Raw genomic sequence first — 16941 nt, forward strand, 5'->3', positions numbered from 1 at the left:
TATCCCATCCTTGGGGTACTTGGGTGGCTCAGTCAGTTAAACGGCCAACTCAATTTCGGCACAGGTCATGATCTCATAGTCATGGGATCAAGCCCCGAGTTGGGATCAAGCCCCGAGTTGGGATCAAGCCCTGCACTGGGCTCTGCGATGAGCATGGCACCTGCTTGGGATTTTCTCTCTCTCTCTGTCCATCTCCTGCTTGTTCCCTCCCCCCCCCCAAAATAAATAATCTTACAAATATATGCCATCCTCTGATGACTACCTCCAGTTTTACAGGACACACACTTAGTTGTGCCTCCTGTGTCTGTCTCTCATCATGGAAAACTCTAAATGCCAAACTCCTCTATCATATTTCTGTCAGTTAGCCCCTCTTATATTTATTTGCCTCTTTTTCTATCTTCCTAATCCACTCTCTTGACAATAACCTCGACTTCCACATCCCTATTTCCTTCTATGCAAGATTGGCAAAGTTCCAATCTTGGGTAAATCAACCTATCAAACTGCTTTTTCTTGACAGGGTTGCTGAGAGCTGCTGAGGAGACTCACACACCTGCAGATGTCAGTACCACTGTTATAAATTTGTAGTCTCCGTGTTCAGTGCTACCAGTAGTCTATTTCCTTACTGCTTGGCCTTCTCCCAGCCTTCCTAATGGCTGTTTCAGACCTTTACCACTCTCTCCAAACCTCTGATTTTCCTGCCTACTACCTACCTATGCCCATTCCACCTACCTCTGCTTCTACTCTCAGCAAATAATCTACCCCACTTCAGAAAAACAGGCATGAGATTAGAACTACCACAATTTCCTTCTATTGAACCTACAAACCCACCTTTGCTACACCTATATTCACCTATTTCTTCCTTCCTATCATCATGAAGGAGATATCTCCTCCTGCTTAAGGCTAATCTTGGTCCTCTGTGCTCAGGATTCAAACGCACTCACCCTGTAAGACACTAGTTCTCAATGTGCGTTTCTCAGACCAGCAGCATTGGCCTCTCCAGAACTTGTCACAAATGCAAATTCTCAGGCCTCACTCTAGACCTACTAAATCAGAAACTCTGGAATCAGGGCCAAACTGTTTTCAACAAGGCCTCCAGGTGATTCTGATGTATGCTAAGGTTTGTGAACCACCGCTTTATGGAATTATTTGTTGTTTATTCCCTTTCCTGTATTTTCAACCTTTCTCTAGTACAATGGTTCCCTTGCCTTGAAGAGCCTATGATATTGCTTGCTCCAAGTACATTCTTGCCTCTCTCCAATCTATTCACCACACAGCAACACATCTGATCAAGTTATCCCCTACTTAAAATTCCTTAAATTTTTCTTAATGTTTATTTATTTTTGAGAGAGAGAGAGAGAGAGAGCATGAGCATGAGCAGAAGAGGAGCAGAGAGAGAGGGAGACACAGAATCCGAAGCAGGCTCTAGGCTCTGGGCTGTCAGCACAGAGCCCAATGCGGGGCCTGAACTCACGAACTGTGAGATCATGACGTAAGCCTAAATTGGCCGCTAAACCGACTGAGCCACCCAGGCGCCCCTCCCCTACTTAAAATTCTTTAATGACTTCTCACTGACCTGAAGATAAAGACCAAAATCTTAAGAAGGCCTTAAGGCTCTCCACAGCTCACAACCCTCCTTTTTCACCTTTGGCTTTCTACGTTGAACAAGACCAGCCTCTCTCAACTTCTTGATCTTGCCACGCTCTAGGGCACCTAACAAACTTTGAAATTGTTAGCTCTCTGCCTCAAATACTTTGCTTCTTTTCCAAACTCCTTCTACATCAAGTCTCAACTTAAACTTTCTTTACTTAAAGTACCTAACCATATCCCTTAGTCTCAATTAGGTCCCTGTTAGATGCTCTTCCAGCACTCTGCACTTATCCTCTTAAACCCATATTAAGCTTATAATTATTTAAGTATTATAAACATAATGTCTGTTTTCCTTGCCAGAGCATAAGCTCTGTTGGGGGAGAAATCCTGTCTATCTCACTTACTATAATATCCCCAGTGCCTAGCTTAGTATAATACCTTGCACACAGGAAATGTGCAAAAAGTATTTGCCAAATGACTGAGCCTTTGCATGCACTGTGCCTCTGTCCCCAGTGAAATCCTACACATCCTTCAAGAAATATACTAAAGATGGTTACCAGAGGGGAGGTGGGTGGGGGGCATAGGTGAAATAGGTGAGCAGGATTAAGAGTATACTTATCTTGATGAGCACTGGATAATATATGGAACTGTTGAATCACTATATTGTACACCTGAAACTACTATAACACTGTATGTTAACCACACCGGAATTAACATTTTTAAAAAGAGGATTATAATCTAGTGTAGGTAATAAATGCTTAAAGAGAAAAAAGAAATAAAATAAACATTTCTGGGGCACCTGAGTGGCTCAGTCAGTTAAGCGTCCAACTTCAGCTCAGGAAATGATCTCACAGTTCATGGGTTTAAGCCCCAAGTCGGGCTTTGTACAGACAGCTCAGAGCCTGGAGCCTGCTTCAGATTCTGTGTCTCCCTCTCTCTCTGCCCCTCCCCCACTCGTGTGCACGCGCGCGTGCTCTCTCTCAAAAATAACAAAAAATGTTTTTAATTAAAAATAATAATAAATTAAACATTTCTGTGAAGTCTTCCCTGCATATACATACCACCTGCCTGTTCAAATGAATCACTTCCTCTTTTCTGTTCCTACTGTATTGTATATGTAACTCTACTAATGCAATAGTTACACACTATTATAAATACCCAACCTTTGTGTCTGAGTCTCCACTACACTGTAAACTCCCTGAGGGCACGGACCACATCTTGCTCACTTTCTATCTCTAGTGCTTAGTAAAGTATCTGACATTAACAACAGATGTCTAATGTTTACGGGGCATATTAAACCTAAGACTGTATCTCTAATATTGCACTGAAAGGTTTTTTCCTAATATTAAATCTGCATTCCAATCCTAGGTTTGTTATTCATTAGCTACACAATCAAACTGTTTAACCTCTTTGGGCCCCAGTTTCCTCACTGGTAAAACAGGGCTAATAATACCAATTTGGGAATATTGTTATGAAAATCAAACAAAATGACATTGTACGACGATTAGCACACATAGTGCCTGGCATGTAGTAGCTTCCCCACTCTGGCTTCAACTTGGTAGAAACAACTAGGACAAAACAAATACAAAAATAAGTCACAGCAATCAAGGGAGGCTGAGCACAGAGTGAGTCATTCCTTTTAATCATTTGCCCAGGAAGATCAACAATGAAGAAACATAACAAGCAGAATAAACTCTACTGGTGGTATCTCCCTTGGCATACAAAGCTTGGTAAGAAGTCACCCCAGAAACCTCTTGGCTAATGGCCAGCTCTGGCTCCCCAGCTCAGTAAGTCGGGTCTTAGTCTGCGGTGCCAGGAATGGCACTTCAGACTGGAATAGAAACTACCCCATAAGGAAATGTATTTGTACGTGGGAGATGGGGAAGAGGGAGGACAGCTTGAATGCAACCATGTCAATCAAGTGTTTTGCAACCTGGCAGCAAATACTGCAGAATTGTTGGTGAAAACGGACACCACACAACTGCACTTACCTGTAGCCAAGAACCAGCTTAGACTAGATAATGAGCAGATTTCTGCTGTTACCAAAACAATGGTCAGACTTGTAATGCAGTGAACATCTCTAAGGTCCAACTATGCTTGTAACATCTGGGCTGCACCCACAAAGATGACACCAAGCAGCTTTATACATATATTCCTCAGCATAGAGTGCTTCCCACAAGCACCAGTTTCACTGCTCATGTGTGCCAAATGTGAAAGCAGATTTAACAGTTTCTCTGCTCCTTATTCACAATATGCTTACCTCTGCAGAACCACTGGTGTTCAGATCACCTACTTCCTTGGAGTCATTCATTTCAGAATGCTGTGTCACTGTATGTGTAGCTACTTCTTCACTGGGACTATCTCTCTTCCGAAGCTTCCTGATTAAGCTCTGCTGGTCACTAGAAGATACAGTGGGTCTGAGTGGAGCTCTGGGTGGATTCTGTCTCCTCCAAGATACCCTGCTCCAACCTAGCCCCAGAATATGTGGTTCATCTTCTTCAGGTGGATAGCCCAAACCATCTTCAGTTTGGAATTTTTTAAAAAACACCAGCATGGAATTGGAAGAGTCTGTCCTGAAAGTCTGGCAGCTCCGGGGCCTGCTGCAGTCTGCCTGAATGCACATCCCTTCTAACCACCAAAAGGCATGGCAGGCAGAATCCTGGCAGCAAGCAGCCCAACACAACTGGAGAGAGGGGGTTCCTTCAAGAAGCCGGAGGTGATTTTCTCCCCCAGATCTCAGGCCAACTCCAAATTCTGTCTTCTCATGCTGGCACCTGCTCTCACTGGCATCTAAAAACAAGGAATGAAAACATTTTAAGAGGTAATAAAAACACACTACTGATCTGTAAAGTGCCCCGAACACCAACATTTAAGGCTATTTTGAATACTGGTTTTTAAGAAGGTGGGAAAGCTGTCTAGTAAATGGAACAGAAGAAGCAAAATAGAGTGTTTTTTGGCTCAGGATACTTTAGCTTATAGAAGTACTGTTCCACATTCATCGGTGGTTCCCCTTCTCAATGAGTCCCTTCCACATAGACCTTTCATACAGAATTCCAGTTCATGAAAAAAAGCAAGACAAACAAAATAGCTATTCTGGTGGAAGTGTATGGAGGGGTGGAAGGGGCAGAGTCCCACCACTTGACCTTCCACTCATGTCCTGGCCTTTCTCAGGGACAGTGCAAGCACTATGGGACCAGAAGAACAGGTAGTGGAACAGGATGGAATAGTCCCCCCACCCCCACCCCCACCCACTGAACTGGCAGCAACACAAACGGAGTATTCTTCACCTCCAACAGGTTACAGGTTCATCCATTTTCTAACCAACTGTTTGCCAGAGTCAGGTGGTTTTGCATATCATGGTATCAACCAGAGCTGATCAGTAGTCAGATTACCAAAAAGTTTAATCATGAGAGGTATTCTGCTAGAATGAACTTCCTACTGACAAGCCATGTCATGATAAGAAACAAAGGAACAGAAGTACAACAGTGACCTAGTGTGGTTAACATAAATAACATGGTTCAAAATTCTGGTTACTGTTGCTTATGGATAAACTTTTGGGCTACTGAATTACCTTAGGCATGGCATTAATTCTCGTGAAATATTACGTCACTTCTGTTTTATTAGATGAAGTAAAGTCAAAGCATGTTCTAAATGAAAGCTATTATACAGAGCTCATTTTAAGGTCTTAGTTATATAGGTATCTGTACCCAACTATGGTCAGGGTTATACAGGGCCAGAACCAGGGTGAGGCAAGATCAATGCCTCAGGCACAAAACTTAAGAAGGAATATATTCTCAGAGTCATGTAAGTACAGAGTTGGCTTACCCAACCTTGAGAGTGAGCACCTCCTTCAATTTTGTGCCTTATGTGTCTCTTTCTTCACCCTAGCTCTGGCTCTGGGGTTAGAACATAAAATATCTTGAAATTACACATAGAAAATATGCAGTAGAACCAAAACACTGAAGAGATGGATAATCATGTCTGCACATACACATAACTGAAAAAGGGCTATGACTAACCAGAGCAACAATGGAATAATCAGCCAAAGTCAGGGCACCTGGGTGGCTCAGTCGGTTAAGCAGCCGACTCTTGGTTTCAGCTCAGGTCATGATTTTACGGTTCATGGGTTCGAGCCCCATGCTGGGCTCCGCGCTGAAGGTGTGGGGCCTGCTTGGGATTCTCTCTCTCCCTCTCTCTCTCTGCACTTCCCCTGCTTGTCTCTGTCTCTCTCAAAATAAATAAATAAGCTTAAAAAAAAAAAAAGAAGAAGAAGAAGAATCCGCCAAAGCCAACTTGACTCCCAGGAAATACTTACAAAACGTCCAGCAGACTAAATGTGAACACCAGTCAACTGAGAGATATAAGGAAAATAAAGGCAAGCTTCTGGATGACTGAGCAGGCGCTATGGAAGCCAATCTGCCATTGTTCATTAAAAGAAAAGAGACAGACATTGGCACGAACCTAACATCAGACAAGGCAATTTAGAAACCTAGAAAAAATAGAACTTCCTTAAGAAAAATGAAGAAATAGCAACTATGAAAAAAATGAAGCTACCAAGAGCTACAGAAATACCCCTCATATCCTCATCCACCTTCCCACACAGTAACCAATGGTATGAATCTTGGTTAACAGCTAAGTACACAGACTGTGTTGAAATCAATAAATTGTTACCTCAGTAACCACCGTCAGTCACCTTTATACCAACTTTCCCTCATTCTTCCCAGAGTAATTCTCTCATATTTAACATAGTGAAGAGGTCCACACAGATGAAATAACCTGCACTTTTCTATAAGCCACTATTTTATTTAATTTTTAATATGTACCGTGACCTCCACTTTTGCTCCTGCAGGAGAAACTGCCATAGGACTTGCCCTCCCACCATGAGTAGCTAGAACGCTAGACAAAATATATGGAACAATTGTTTTTAGACCATGAACAACAGGTATGTGATCCCAGAGAGAAAGGAAACAAACAAGGTGAGCCCTGTGACCACCAGGGCTTTTCGTACAGCATCATGCTCCAGATGGTGGCACAAGGAAGGAGAGAGCCCAAGCAGACTAGGGCAGACTTGCTGCACTGAGGAAACAGAGTTTGAGGTGACTGTGATAGCAAGAATTTTGGAACAAACAACCAGAAAGGAGGAAGCTACACAGATAAAGAGCTCCCGACAACTGGATAATGGTCCCTTTTCATCTTTGACTGACCACTAATTTATCCCAAGTGTAAGTTGAGATCACATGAGGGAAATTAGATTTTGAACTGAATGAAAATGAAAACATAACATATAAAAATTCATGAGATGCAGTTAATGCAGCATTTAGAGGGAGCATTTACAGTTTTAAATGCTTATTTAGAAAATAAGAAAAGTCTAAAGTCGATAATCTAGAGAGACACACAAGGAGAAGGCCATGTGATGACAGAGGCAGAGACTGGAGAGATACAGCTACAAACCAAGGAACACCAATGACTGGCAGTGACCACTAGAAGCTAAGAAGAGTTGAGGAAGGGCTCTATGCAGAGACTCAGAAGGAACCAACCCTTGATTTTGGACTTCTAGACTCCAGAACCATTGGTTTATCAGGATTTTCTGAAGAGCAGCTAAGGAGACAAAGGGCTCCCAAGCTACATTTACACATGTGGCTGTGACCTTTACCCACACTGAACAGAGACACCTGGACGCCATTCAGTGGATACGTACAGGGATGTGATGCTGGAAAACTATGGGAATCTGGTGTCCAAGGGGCTTCTCTTTTTCAAACCAAAATTAATCACCCACTGGAGCAAGGGGTAGAGCCCTGGATGGAGGTGTGAAAAATTCTGCCAGGTGCCTGTACAGTCCAGGAGTACTGATTTGAAACAAAGATATCAGTCCTAAAGCAAAACGTTTCTGAAGGATTGTCTCTAGAAGAGTGAACATACAGTGTCATGATTGATAAAGGCCTGGAATGGAAGCACAGAAGCTCCAAAGAGAAGTGGCACGGTAATGTGGGAAAGCCTTTAAATATAATTCTTCCGTTATCAGTCACCAGAAAAGTTACACAGGTGAGATAACCCATTAATGTAAAGAATGTGGGATAGTGGGGCACCTGGGTGGCTCAGTCTGATTAAGCATCCGACTCTTGATTTCGGCTCAGGTCATGATCTTGTGGTTCATGAGTTTGAGACCCACATTGGGCTCTGCGCTGTGGGCGGCGCAGAGCCTGCTTGGGATTCTCTCTCTCCCCTCTTTGCTCCTCCCCCACTCACGTTCTCTCTCTCTCTCAAAATAAATAAATAAAGTTAAAAAAAAAGAATATGGGATAGCCTTTATGAACAACTCATCTCATTTCCTTTAAGATTTTGTTTTAAAGTTTATTGAGACAGAGAGGGTGCACAAGTAGGGAAGGAGCCAAGAGAGAGGGAGAGAGAGAATCCGAAGCATGCTCTGCACTGTCAGTATAGAGCCCGAGGCAGGGCTTGATCTCATGAACCATGAGATCATGATCTGAGCCAAAATCTAAAGTCGGACGCTCAACCGACTGAATCAGGTGCCCCAGCTCATTTCCTTTAAATCATCATAAAATTCACAGGAACAAGTAACCTTATCCTCAAGAAGGACTCAACAATTATCAGTTGTCAGAGAATCCATTCTAGAGAGAAACCCCATAAATGCAATGAATGTAGAAAAGCTTTCAAAATGAACTTTATCCTTTTAAAGTCATCAGAGAATTCATACCAGTCAGAAACCCTACACATGAAAAGACTGTGGAAAAAGCCTTTGCTTAGAACCCAGGCCTTACTCATCATGAGAATGCATAGTGGAGAAGAGCCTTTTAAATGCGATGAAAAGCTTTCAGGGATAACTTAACTGTGTGGCACATCAGAAAATCAATACTGGTGAGAAACCACATTGGTGTAATGAATGTGGAGAAGCCTTTAGGAAGAGCTCAACCCTTATTAGTCATCAATGAATACATACAAGAGAGAAACCCTATCACTGAAATAAATGGGGAAAATCTTTCAGGTACATATCCTTTGCTGGACATCAGAAAACTCACAGTGAAAAGAAAGTCTACTGGTGTAATGACTGTGTGAAAGTCTTTATGAAGAACTTAATGGATATGAGAATTCATACTGAACAAAAAGCCTATTACTGCAAGAAATATGGGAAAGCTTTCAGACACAGCTCAGGCCTTGCTGAACATCAGAGAATCTATATGGAGGAAAACCTCAGGAATGTAATGAAAGTAGGAAGACTTTTCCCCAAAGTTCAGCCCTTAAACAACATAAGAAAATTCATAACAAAGACAGAGCCACCAATTGTAGTTAGTGTGGTAATTCACATCGAGTTAATTCCTTCTGAGCATCAAAGGGGAGACATTCAATAAATTACACATGTAACAAAAATACTCTGTGCACGTCTATCCTGAAGAACTTCTCACATGTGACAATTTCATTACAGCATAGTTTGTACAGGTGAAATATATGAAAAATCTACATGTCTATCAACACAGATACAGTTACTCTAGAATGCTATGCAGCAACTGAAAACAATGAGGTAGAATCTATATACAGCAACAGAAAGAGTCCCATGATACTTTAAATTTTAAAAGTTGCAGAAATCTATGTTTGTTTGTACATATGTATTATACACATTCCAAATGATCTAGAGAAAAAAAGGCCAAACTTTAAACAAAAAAAAGAAAATTTTTTTTAATCAATGATCTACACTTTCATCATAAAAGCTAGAAGGGTAAATTATACCCAAAATAAACTGAGAAGAGAAAAGCTAAAGATAAGAATAACCAATGAAACGAAAACAAATAAAAAACAGAAAAAAAAAAAATCAATGAGACCAAAATCTGGTTGTTTGGAAGATCAACAAAACTGATAAAGCTCTAGTCAGACTGATGACAGGAAAAAAAAGAAAAAAAAAAAGACAGCAGTCACAAATTAACAATATCAGGAATGAAAGAAGGGGTATCACTACTGATTCAATAAACCAGGGGCAGCAAACTATGGCCCAAAGGGTAACTCTGGCTGCTGCCTATTTATTGTAAATAAAGTTTTACTGGAACATAGTCACACTCATTTACGTATAAAATGTCTATGGCTATTTTTGCTCCACAATGGCAGAGTTAACTAGCTGCAATAGAGTTTTTTCTTAAGACTCACAAAGCCTACAATGTTTACTATCTGGCCCTTTAAGAAAGTTTGCCAACCCGTGGTCCAAAGAATGTACTTTTGTTTGAACTATTAACTAATGAGTACAGCCTAAATTTAGATGTTAATTTATAGAAGACTGATAAGTTACAAATGATTTTGATTTTTACAGAGATGCAAATTGTTCCTGTCTAGTAAAAGATAAGCTCAAAGGTTTAATTAAGAAAGGCACGTTTTCTTCCCACCTACCTATTATCTTTATTTCTTTATTCATTCATCCATTCAACAAATATTACAATGCATCTGTCTCATGCTAGGACTGCTTTGATGGAGATTATAATTTATGGGGAAGACACAATTAAACAGACAATAATGAATGTAAGATTAAATTAGATTAAATAGACATAATAATGAATACAGGATTGCAAACCAGCATAAGTGCTCTGAAGGAAAGAAATTCAGCCTTTATAGAATAAAGGTAGCTAAACCTGGAATTAACTGAACAGGTATACTATCGCACATGTGACATGCTATCAAAAATATTCACTGTGTGTTGTTTGAAATGAAAAAAATATTGGAAATAACTTATAAGCTTCTCAATAAGAACTGGTTACTAAAGACGATCCATGCAGTTATGGGGATGAATAAAGCTACTTTATACAGTACTAATATGCAGTGATATCTAGGGTACGTTATGTAGAAAAAGAAAAGTTCAGAGCAGTGTGCATAGTATGCTACAATTGGTGTAGGGAGAGAAAGAATATAATGTTTATGCATATATTTGCATAGACTATTTTTGGAAGAATAGTCAAGAAGTTGGCACGGTTGCTTTTAGTAGGGAAATGAGGTAGCTCAAAAGACTGAAGTGAGAGACTTGTCGGTTCACTAAATACCCTTTTTTACCTTTTGAATTTGTACAATGTACATGTAATATCTTCTGAAAGATAAATTTTAAAAATTTAAATAAACAGAAATATCAATGGCTTTCCAAGGCTCTTAGAATGATAACCAAAAAAAATTTTTTTAATGTTTATTAATTTTAAGAGAGAGTGTGAGCAGGGCAGGAGCAGAGAGAGAGGGCGAGAGAGAATCCCAAGCTCGACACCATCAATGCAGAGCCGGATGCAGGGCTTGAACCCACAAACCATGAGATCGTGACGTGAACTGAAATTTAGAGTTGGATGCTCAACCAACTGAGCCACCCAGGTGCTCTGATAACCAGAATTCTTAACATAACCTAAGAAGATCCTGTATGATCTACACCATGCCTACCTTTCTGGCCCCAACTTGTATCATTGCTCTCCCTCTGTCGTGCTCCAACTCACCAGGCTTCTTTCATTCCTCAAATGGACTATGCTCCCTCTCCTAACTGGGCTTTGCGCATGCTGCACTCTCTAGTGGGAACTCTCGTCTCCCTTCTTTACCCAGTTAACTCCTCTTATGAGATATCAATACAGCCATCATTTCTTCAGAGAAGCCTCTATGCCAGGTCAGGTCTCTCCGCTTACACACTCTTTGGGCCCTGTTGCCCCTTTCCTTCAAAACAATTATAACACATAAAATTACATTTCTTTGTGCGATCATCTGCTCAATGTCTTCCCCACACCACCCCACACTGTAAGCCCTAGGATGACAGGACCATGTCTGTTTTGTTTTTTTTTCTCTCACCACTGTACCTCCAACTCTAGCATGAGATTGGCACATTACACTGCAGGTGCCCCAAAATATCTTTCTCAAACCTTTTTTTTTTAATGTTTATTTATTTTTGAGAGAGAGCGCGCGCGCGTATACACACACACACACACACACACACACACACACACACACACACACGTGAGTGGGGGAGGGGCAGAGAGAAAGGGAGACACAGAATCTGAAACAGGTTCCAGGCTCTGAGCTATCAGCACAGAGCACGATGCAGAGCTCAAACTCACAAACCATGAGATCATGACCTGAGCCGAAGTTGGATGTTTAACCAACTGAGTCACCCAGACACCCTCCAAAATATCTTTTTGAATAAATGCACAAATAAATGCACATGTGCATGCATGAAGTATTGAAAGAATCCATGAGTAAACTGTCAGGAAACCAGGTGGCCTGATATCAGGTGGGTCATACTGAAGACATCCAGGCTGATAACAAGACTTCAAAAAGAGATGAGGCCCATATGCCACAATAAATGAGGGGGGTGAATGATGGTTGGTAGATGAATAATGATTAGGGAAGGGTAGGAAGTGGTATAAACCTCAAAGAGCAGAACTTTTTCCATGACACTGGAGGAGTACTGTTCAAGAAGTGACAGTGACGAATGATGAGGACATCAGTTCCACCTCCAAATTCAGAGGTACATGGGATATGGAAGAATGAGCAACCATCGCCTGCAGGCTAGAGGGAAAACCATGTCTTCCTCCAAGAGAAAGCCAGATCTATCTAATATCTTAACTCACAAGTTTCAGTATGAGAGGATTTAATAATGCAATGGATTCTTATCACAGTTAAAAAGTTGGGAAGGGAGGGTGGTAAATGTGAGTGAGTTGAAAAACACAGAGTTATTCAGGAATGTCATGTCAGACTCACACAAATCACAGCGGTTAGGTACTTTCTAGCAAGAAAAAAGGAGAGGATGGAAAATTATGATGATGAACTGATGACAGGGTTGCTGCCTATCCATCCTCGGTACAAATGGTGAAAGTTGTGAGGCAAATCACAGAGGTACTGTGGAATCTGGGGGAACAGATCTAGACTCAGGAGAAATGGTTAAGGAAATTTATGGAAATTACAAGGTTGAAGGGAAAGCAGCAAAAAATTCTAATTATCTGGTTGTTGCTAGCAGCTCTGGTCAAATCCAGATCTTTGAAAGAAGAGGAGATAAAAGTGGGGGTGGGGGGAGGGAGCTCTAAGACTGGTCTGACCTGCAAAGGTCTTCTTTTGCTCCCATGGCTCCCTGAAGAATGTCACATAAGCTACACAACTATGTGGCAGCATAAAAGAGAAACGTTTCATAACCCAAACACTTCCCCTGCTTTGTGAGGTGACCTGGAAGCCTCAGTTAGAGATCTTACCATTACTCTGGGCTGGAGAGAACCTGTTCAGTGAGGGAAGAAACAACCTGGGGGTTCACACAGGATATTTCAGACTCTCTCTACCTCACTTGTACCTTTTGATTGACATATTCTTACAATTATTACTAAAGCTTAGTAATGACGGCTAAGATCTCTGATTCATCTGAATCTTAACTGACAATTTGATACTTTGTCAAGGGAATAGAGAGCCTGGGAAAGGACAAATGGTCAGAAGCACTTAAGTCTTTGACAGTGACCAAGAGTAAAAACAAATGTGAGGTCTGGGGCAGGTTAACTGTCTATGGCATTGCTAAGAAAATTAATCTCAGTCAGGAGTGGAGGTACTCTGATCTCTCAGTTCACATGTTTACTTAGCAGGATTTTGACTGAGTTTTTTTTTTTTTTTTTTATTAAATGTTATTTAATGTTGCTCCATTATGTGTTCAATAATAAAAATATGGGAGAAAACCAGTTCTTTTCCATCTATTCAGTAGATCATAATTCATAATTTAGCCCTCTTAGAGGGCTAAAAGACATGGGATCCAGATTCAGCTCTAGATCAATCATTTACTACAATTTAACCTTTGGAAAGTAATTTAACCTAAGATTCAATTTTCATTGTTTTCATTGTTGTTACTCTTGAGAAAAAGAGTTCATCAGAGGAGGAAGCAGGGGAGCCCTGGTAGAGTCAATATTGGATTCTAGAAGTAACTTGGATAAAAGGTAAGATGAAAATAAGCTCCAATTTTAGATCAGTTCCTCTCCTGCCCACGCCGTCATAGCCTGGCTCCGCTCCCAGGGCCTAAGCAAAAGCAATATTAAATCCTTACAAAAGAGGGCTTACATAGAACCTTAGACTGAAAACCCTTTGGGAAAGTCTGGAACTCACTCCTGGTAGAAGCATGTAGAAAGCTTACCCAGTGGAGAACAAGAGGACAGAGCCAATCCCTTTCCTTCTAAAGCCATGGCAAAGCAGAGAATACAGGGCTCCCATATGTATTATTTGGAGAATCCTCAAAACAGGAAGCTCTGGAACTAGCAATACTTACTTATTATTACCGCCTCTCAAAATACAAAATTCTAATAAATCTAGCACAAAATCTAGACCAGGTTTCATAATCCCCAGCAGCAGAGTGGAGAAGTCTATAGAAAAAAAAAATTATTACCAGTGGAAATTCATCAAATACTTTAGGAAGCTGTGAACAACTCTAGAAATACTTAGAGACAATGCTGTTACCTCTGGCATTTGTAATTCTCAGGTAACAAGCCTGACTCTTCCAGCTAACTTGGAAACTTCAGAGTTTCCAAGACAGAGCTGGCAACCAAGAAGGAAGCAGATACAGAACACCCACTACTTTAGGAACCATACTGTTATGGTCATTGGGAATTCATACTTTAACCAAATTCATCAAACTGAATCCCAATGGAAGGACTGACATGGTAGAAACGAGAGTAGAGAGAACGCCCCGTCAGTGTTGTTAAAAAAAAAAAAAAAAAAAAAGAACAGTTGGTAAATTCTTCTCTTGGGGGACAAAGGGAAACCAAGTTTCTGTGGATAATAAGGCATGGTAAAAACATTATATAAGCAAAATTTGCACTTACTTTTAATATTCATTCAAACTAAAATTTCAGAATTTTATAATATGGTCAAGAATCCATTCAAAGCTTTCCTTTGATTATTATACCTGTAATGAACTATTATCAAGCAGTAAAGCAGAAGCCCTAAATTTGGTGAAGTCAGTGATTGAACTATGGCTCCACACCAACTGTCTTCCTGCAGCTATAATCAAAAGCATGCATTCTTTTAGAAGCAATAGGTCTTAGCCAAGATGGCTGCCATATGAAAAGCAGACAGCAGGGATATTATCAATCCCCCAAACAACTGACAGGAACCGTTCAAATACAAACCACCTCAGGGGGCACCCTCCACCTTCCTTTTGACTGTCAGCATGTCTATCACCTGCACACCCACTAACAAACAAACACAAAAATGGTTCCAGTGACTCTCCACACCAGTTCTCTCCCACAGTGGGGTAGCATATTCAGAAAGCAAAGCAGAGGTGGTAACTAAATCCTCTGAAGGGCACAATCAGATATTATGAAGTTTGGAAAAAGCCAGGGTAATAACTGGTGCCCTCTCTCCTCTTCAAAAGGGCCAACACTTTTTTCCTCAACTGCACACAGGTTAGAATGAAAGGTGGCAGCAGCCTCACAAAGCAGCCCTTTGAAAAGAAAATAATTACCATTCATTGCCTTTGCTGTGTGCCTAGCTTTGTTAAGAGCACAATTTGTTAAATGTTGTGGTGTAGGTGATTTGCTGAAACTAAACTAACTGCTACACAAGAATCAATAGGCTTTGTGTCCATATTCTGACTCCTTTTCCTTGACAACATGTAATATTTCCATTTTTCCCAAAGACCATTGTGATCAAAGACAAACTCCCCATGGAACCAGCTGCCCAACAGATGTCTCACAGCCACTGTTCACATTAACTCCTGATTGCCTGCTAGATGGAAAACAAGCTTCCAGCGACTCAATCACAAAACCTGAGTCCTATAGCACTTCTCTGATTAAGCGTACTTGGAAGAGTAAGTCGCCTCCTGTAAGACTGTCGCTCAAGAAGCCTTGAAAGTACTGGATTGTGGCGAACTGCTGAAGAGAAAAATCATAACATCTCCTTAGAAGATGGCAATATTTACATGCAAAAGAGGGGGAAAAGGTTCTTTTAATCTCTTATTTAAGGCAGAATATGGACACTTTAAAGGACCTATGAAAACCCCCCTCATTTAATCTTGGTTTGATGAAAAAATACATCCAATCTCCAAGGTGAGGTTCATACAGAACCGTCTGGAAAACTGAGTTAAAAAAACATTGTTTCCAAAAGAAAATCCCATATCAAGATCAATACCCTTACTCCATCTCACCCCATCTTCTGTCCCTCACCCCATGGGTTGAGGCTTTGGCCCCTGAAATAAAGACTGCCGGAGTCTGAATCTCTATACAGTCAACTTACTAGCTGTGTCATCCTGGGTCCCATTTCTTGGTTTCTTCATTAGTAAAAACAGGAATGATGGAATGATGGTAACAGTACCTAAACTCACAGGGTTATTATAGATATAAAAGAAGGTAATCTATGCAAACTACTTAACACAATGCCCGGTATGTAGTTAAAGCTCAGTATATATTAGCTGCCATTACTTCTGTTGTTCCAACAGTGCATTTCAGCACAGGTACCACTCCTTCCAGAAAGCCTTCTTTGATGAAACCTTTACCCCCAGATTCCTCTCTGCATATCCTCTATCACAGTATTTCTCCCACTGATCATATCCCTTTGCTTACCTCACACACTCTGCCCTGTTGAAGTGCTGGAGTTATATGTTGTAACTCTGTATTTGTAGGCACAGTAAAACGCTTGGCATGTAGAAGGTGTTCAAAGAATTGTTTAATTTTAAACATTTACCCAATATTGAAATAAATTTATGCTATTTTTTAAACTAACAAAATCTAGCAAAAGATGTCAGCTCCACTACTTGACTACTTGAATTGTAGTCGTTCGAATCAGCTCCTTAATCGTAATTAAATTTCCTTGACTAAAAGAAGGCAGGGACAGGAGAGAAAAGCAAAGTTCTCAGCTCACTAAGAAACGAGAACTGGCTTTCTGGGTTAAATTGGAGAGAGCACTGAATGGGAGGTATGAGGAGATGTACAAAAAGAAACCGAAGAAAAGCGAAATGGATTAAGAGATCTTTGCGTCTAAAGTAACCAGCTAGAAAACAGCCTTTCCTGCCTACACTGAAACATCCTTTCAAACCACAAAGCAATCTTTCCTCGTGAAAGGACCAACCACATTTCAGTTCCCCAAGTTATCTATTTCAGAACACGCCAAAGGAAGGACAGGCTTTCACCATAGAACTTTCTGAACAAAGTGGCAGTGGAAAATAGTTTCCAGTTCACCTAGACAAACAGCCATCCATCACAGATGACATCTAGATCCATTCAATTTTCCTTCTCCCAAGCAATAATGGGAATGAAAAGAAAAAAAAGCTCAAGTTCTGGTCACCTAGGTGGAAAGACAGAAACCAGTCTATAACAATTCTAATGCCTATAGCTTTTACCTGATATTTATTTTAAAAATCAGAAGTTTGGGGTG

The 16941-nt window shown here is 40.7% G+C and overlaps 1 protein-coding gene across 4 annotated transcripts in view; it reads right to left on the minus strand.

The window, feature by feature from the left end:
* Positions 1-16941, minus strand: part of KIAA0319L (KIAA0319 like) — a 97355-nt gene that overhangs the window by 63038 nt on the left and 17376 nt on the right. For all 4 annotated transcript variants that reach the window (XM_043574452.1, XM_043574450.1, XM_043574451.1 and 1 more), the window contains one exon: positions 3848-4377. In XM_043574452.1, the coding sequence (XP_043430387.1) occupies positions 3848-4377 (530 nt within the window). The remainder of the gene's footprint in view (positions 1-3847; positions 4378-16941) is intronic.

Source organism: Prionailurus bengalensis, chromosome C1 (genome assembly GCF_016509475.1).
Source record: "Prionailurus bengalensis isolate Pbe53 chromosome C1, Fcat_Pben_1.1_paternal_pri, whole genome shotgun sequence".
Lineage (NCBI taxonomy): Eukaryota > Metazoa > Chordata > Mammalia > Carnivora > Felidae > Prionailurus > Prionailurus bengalensis.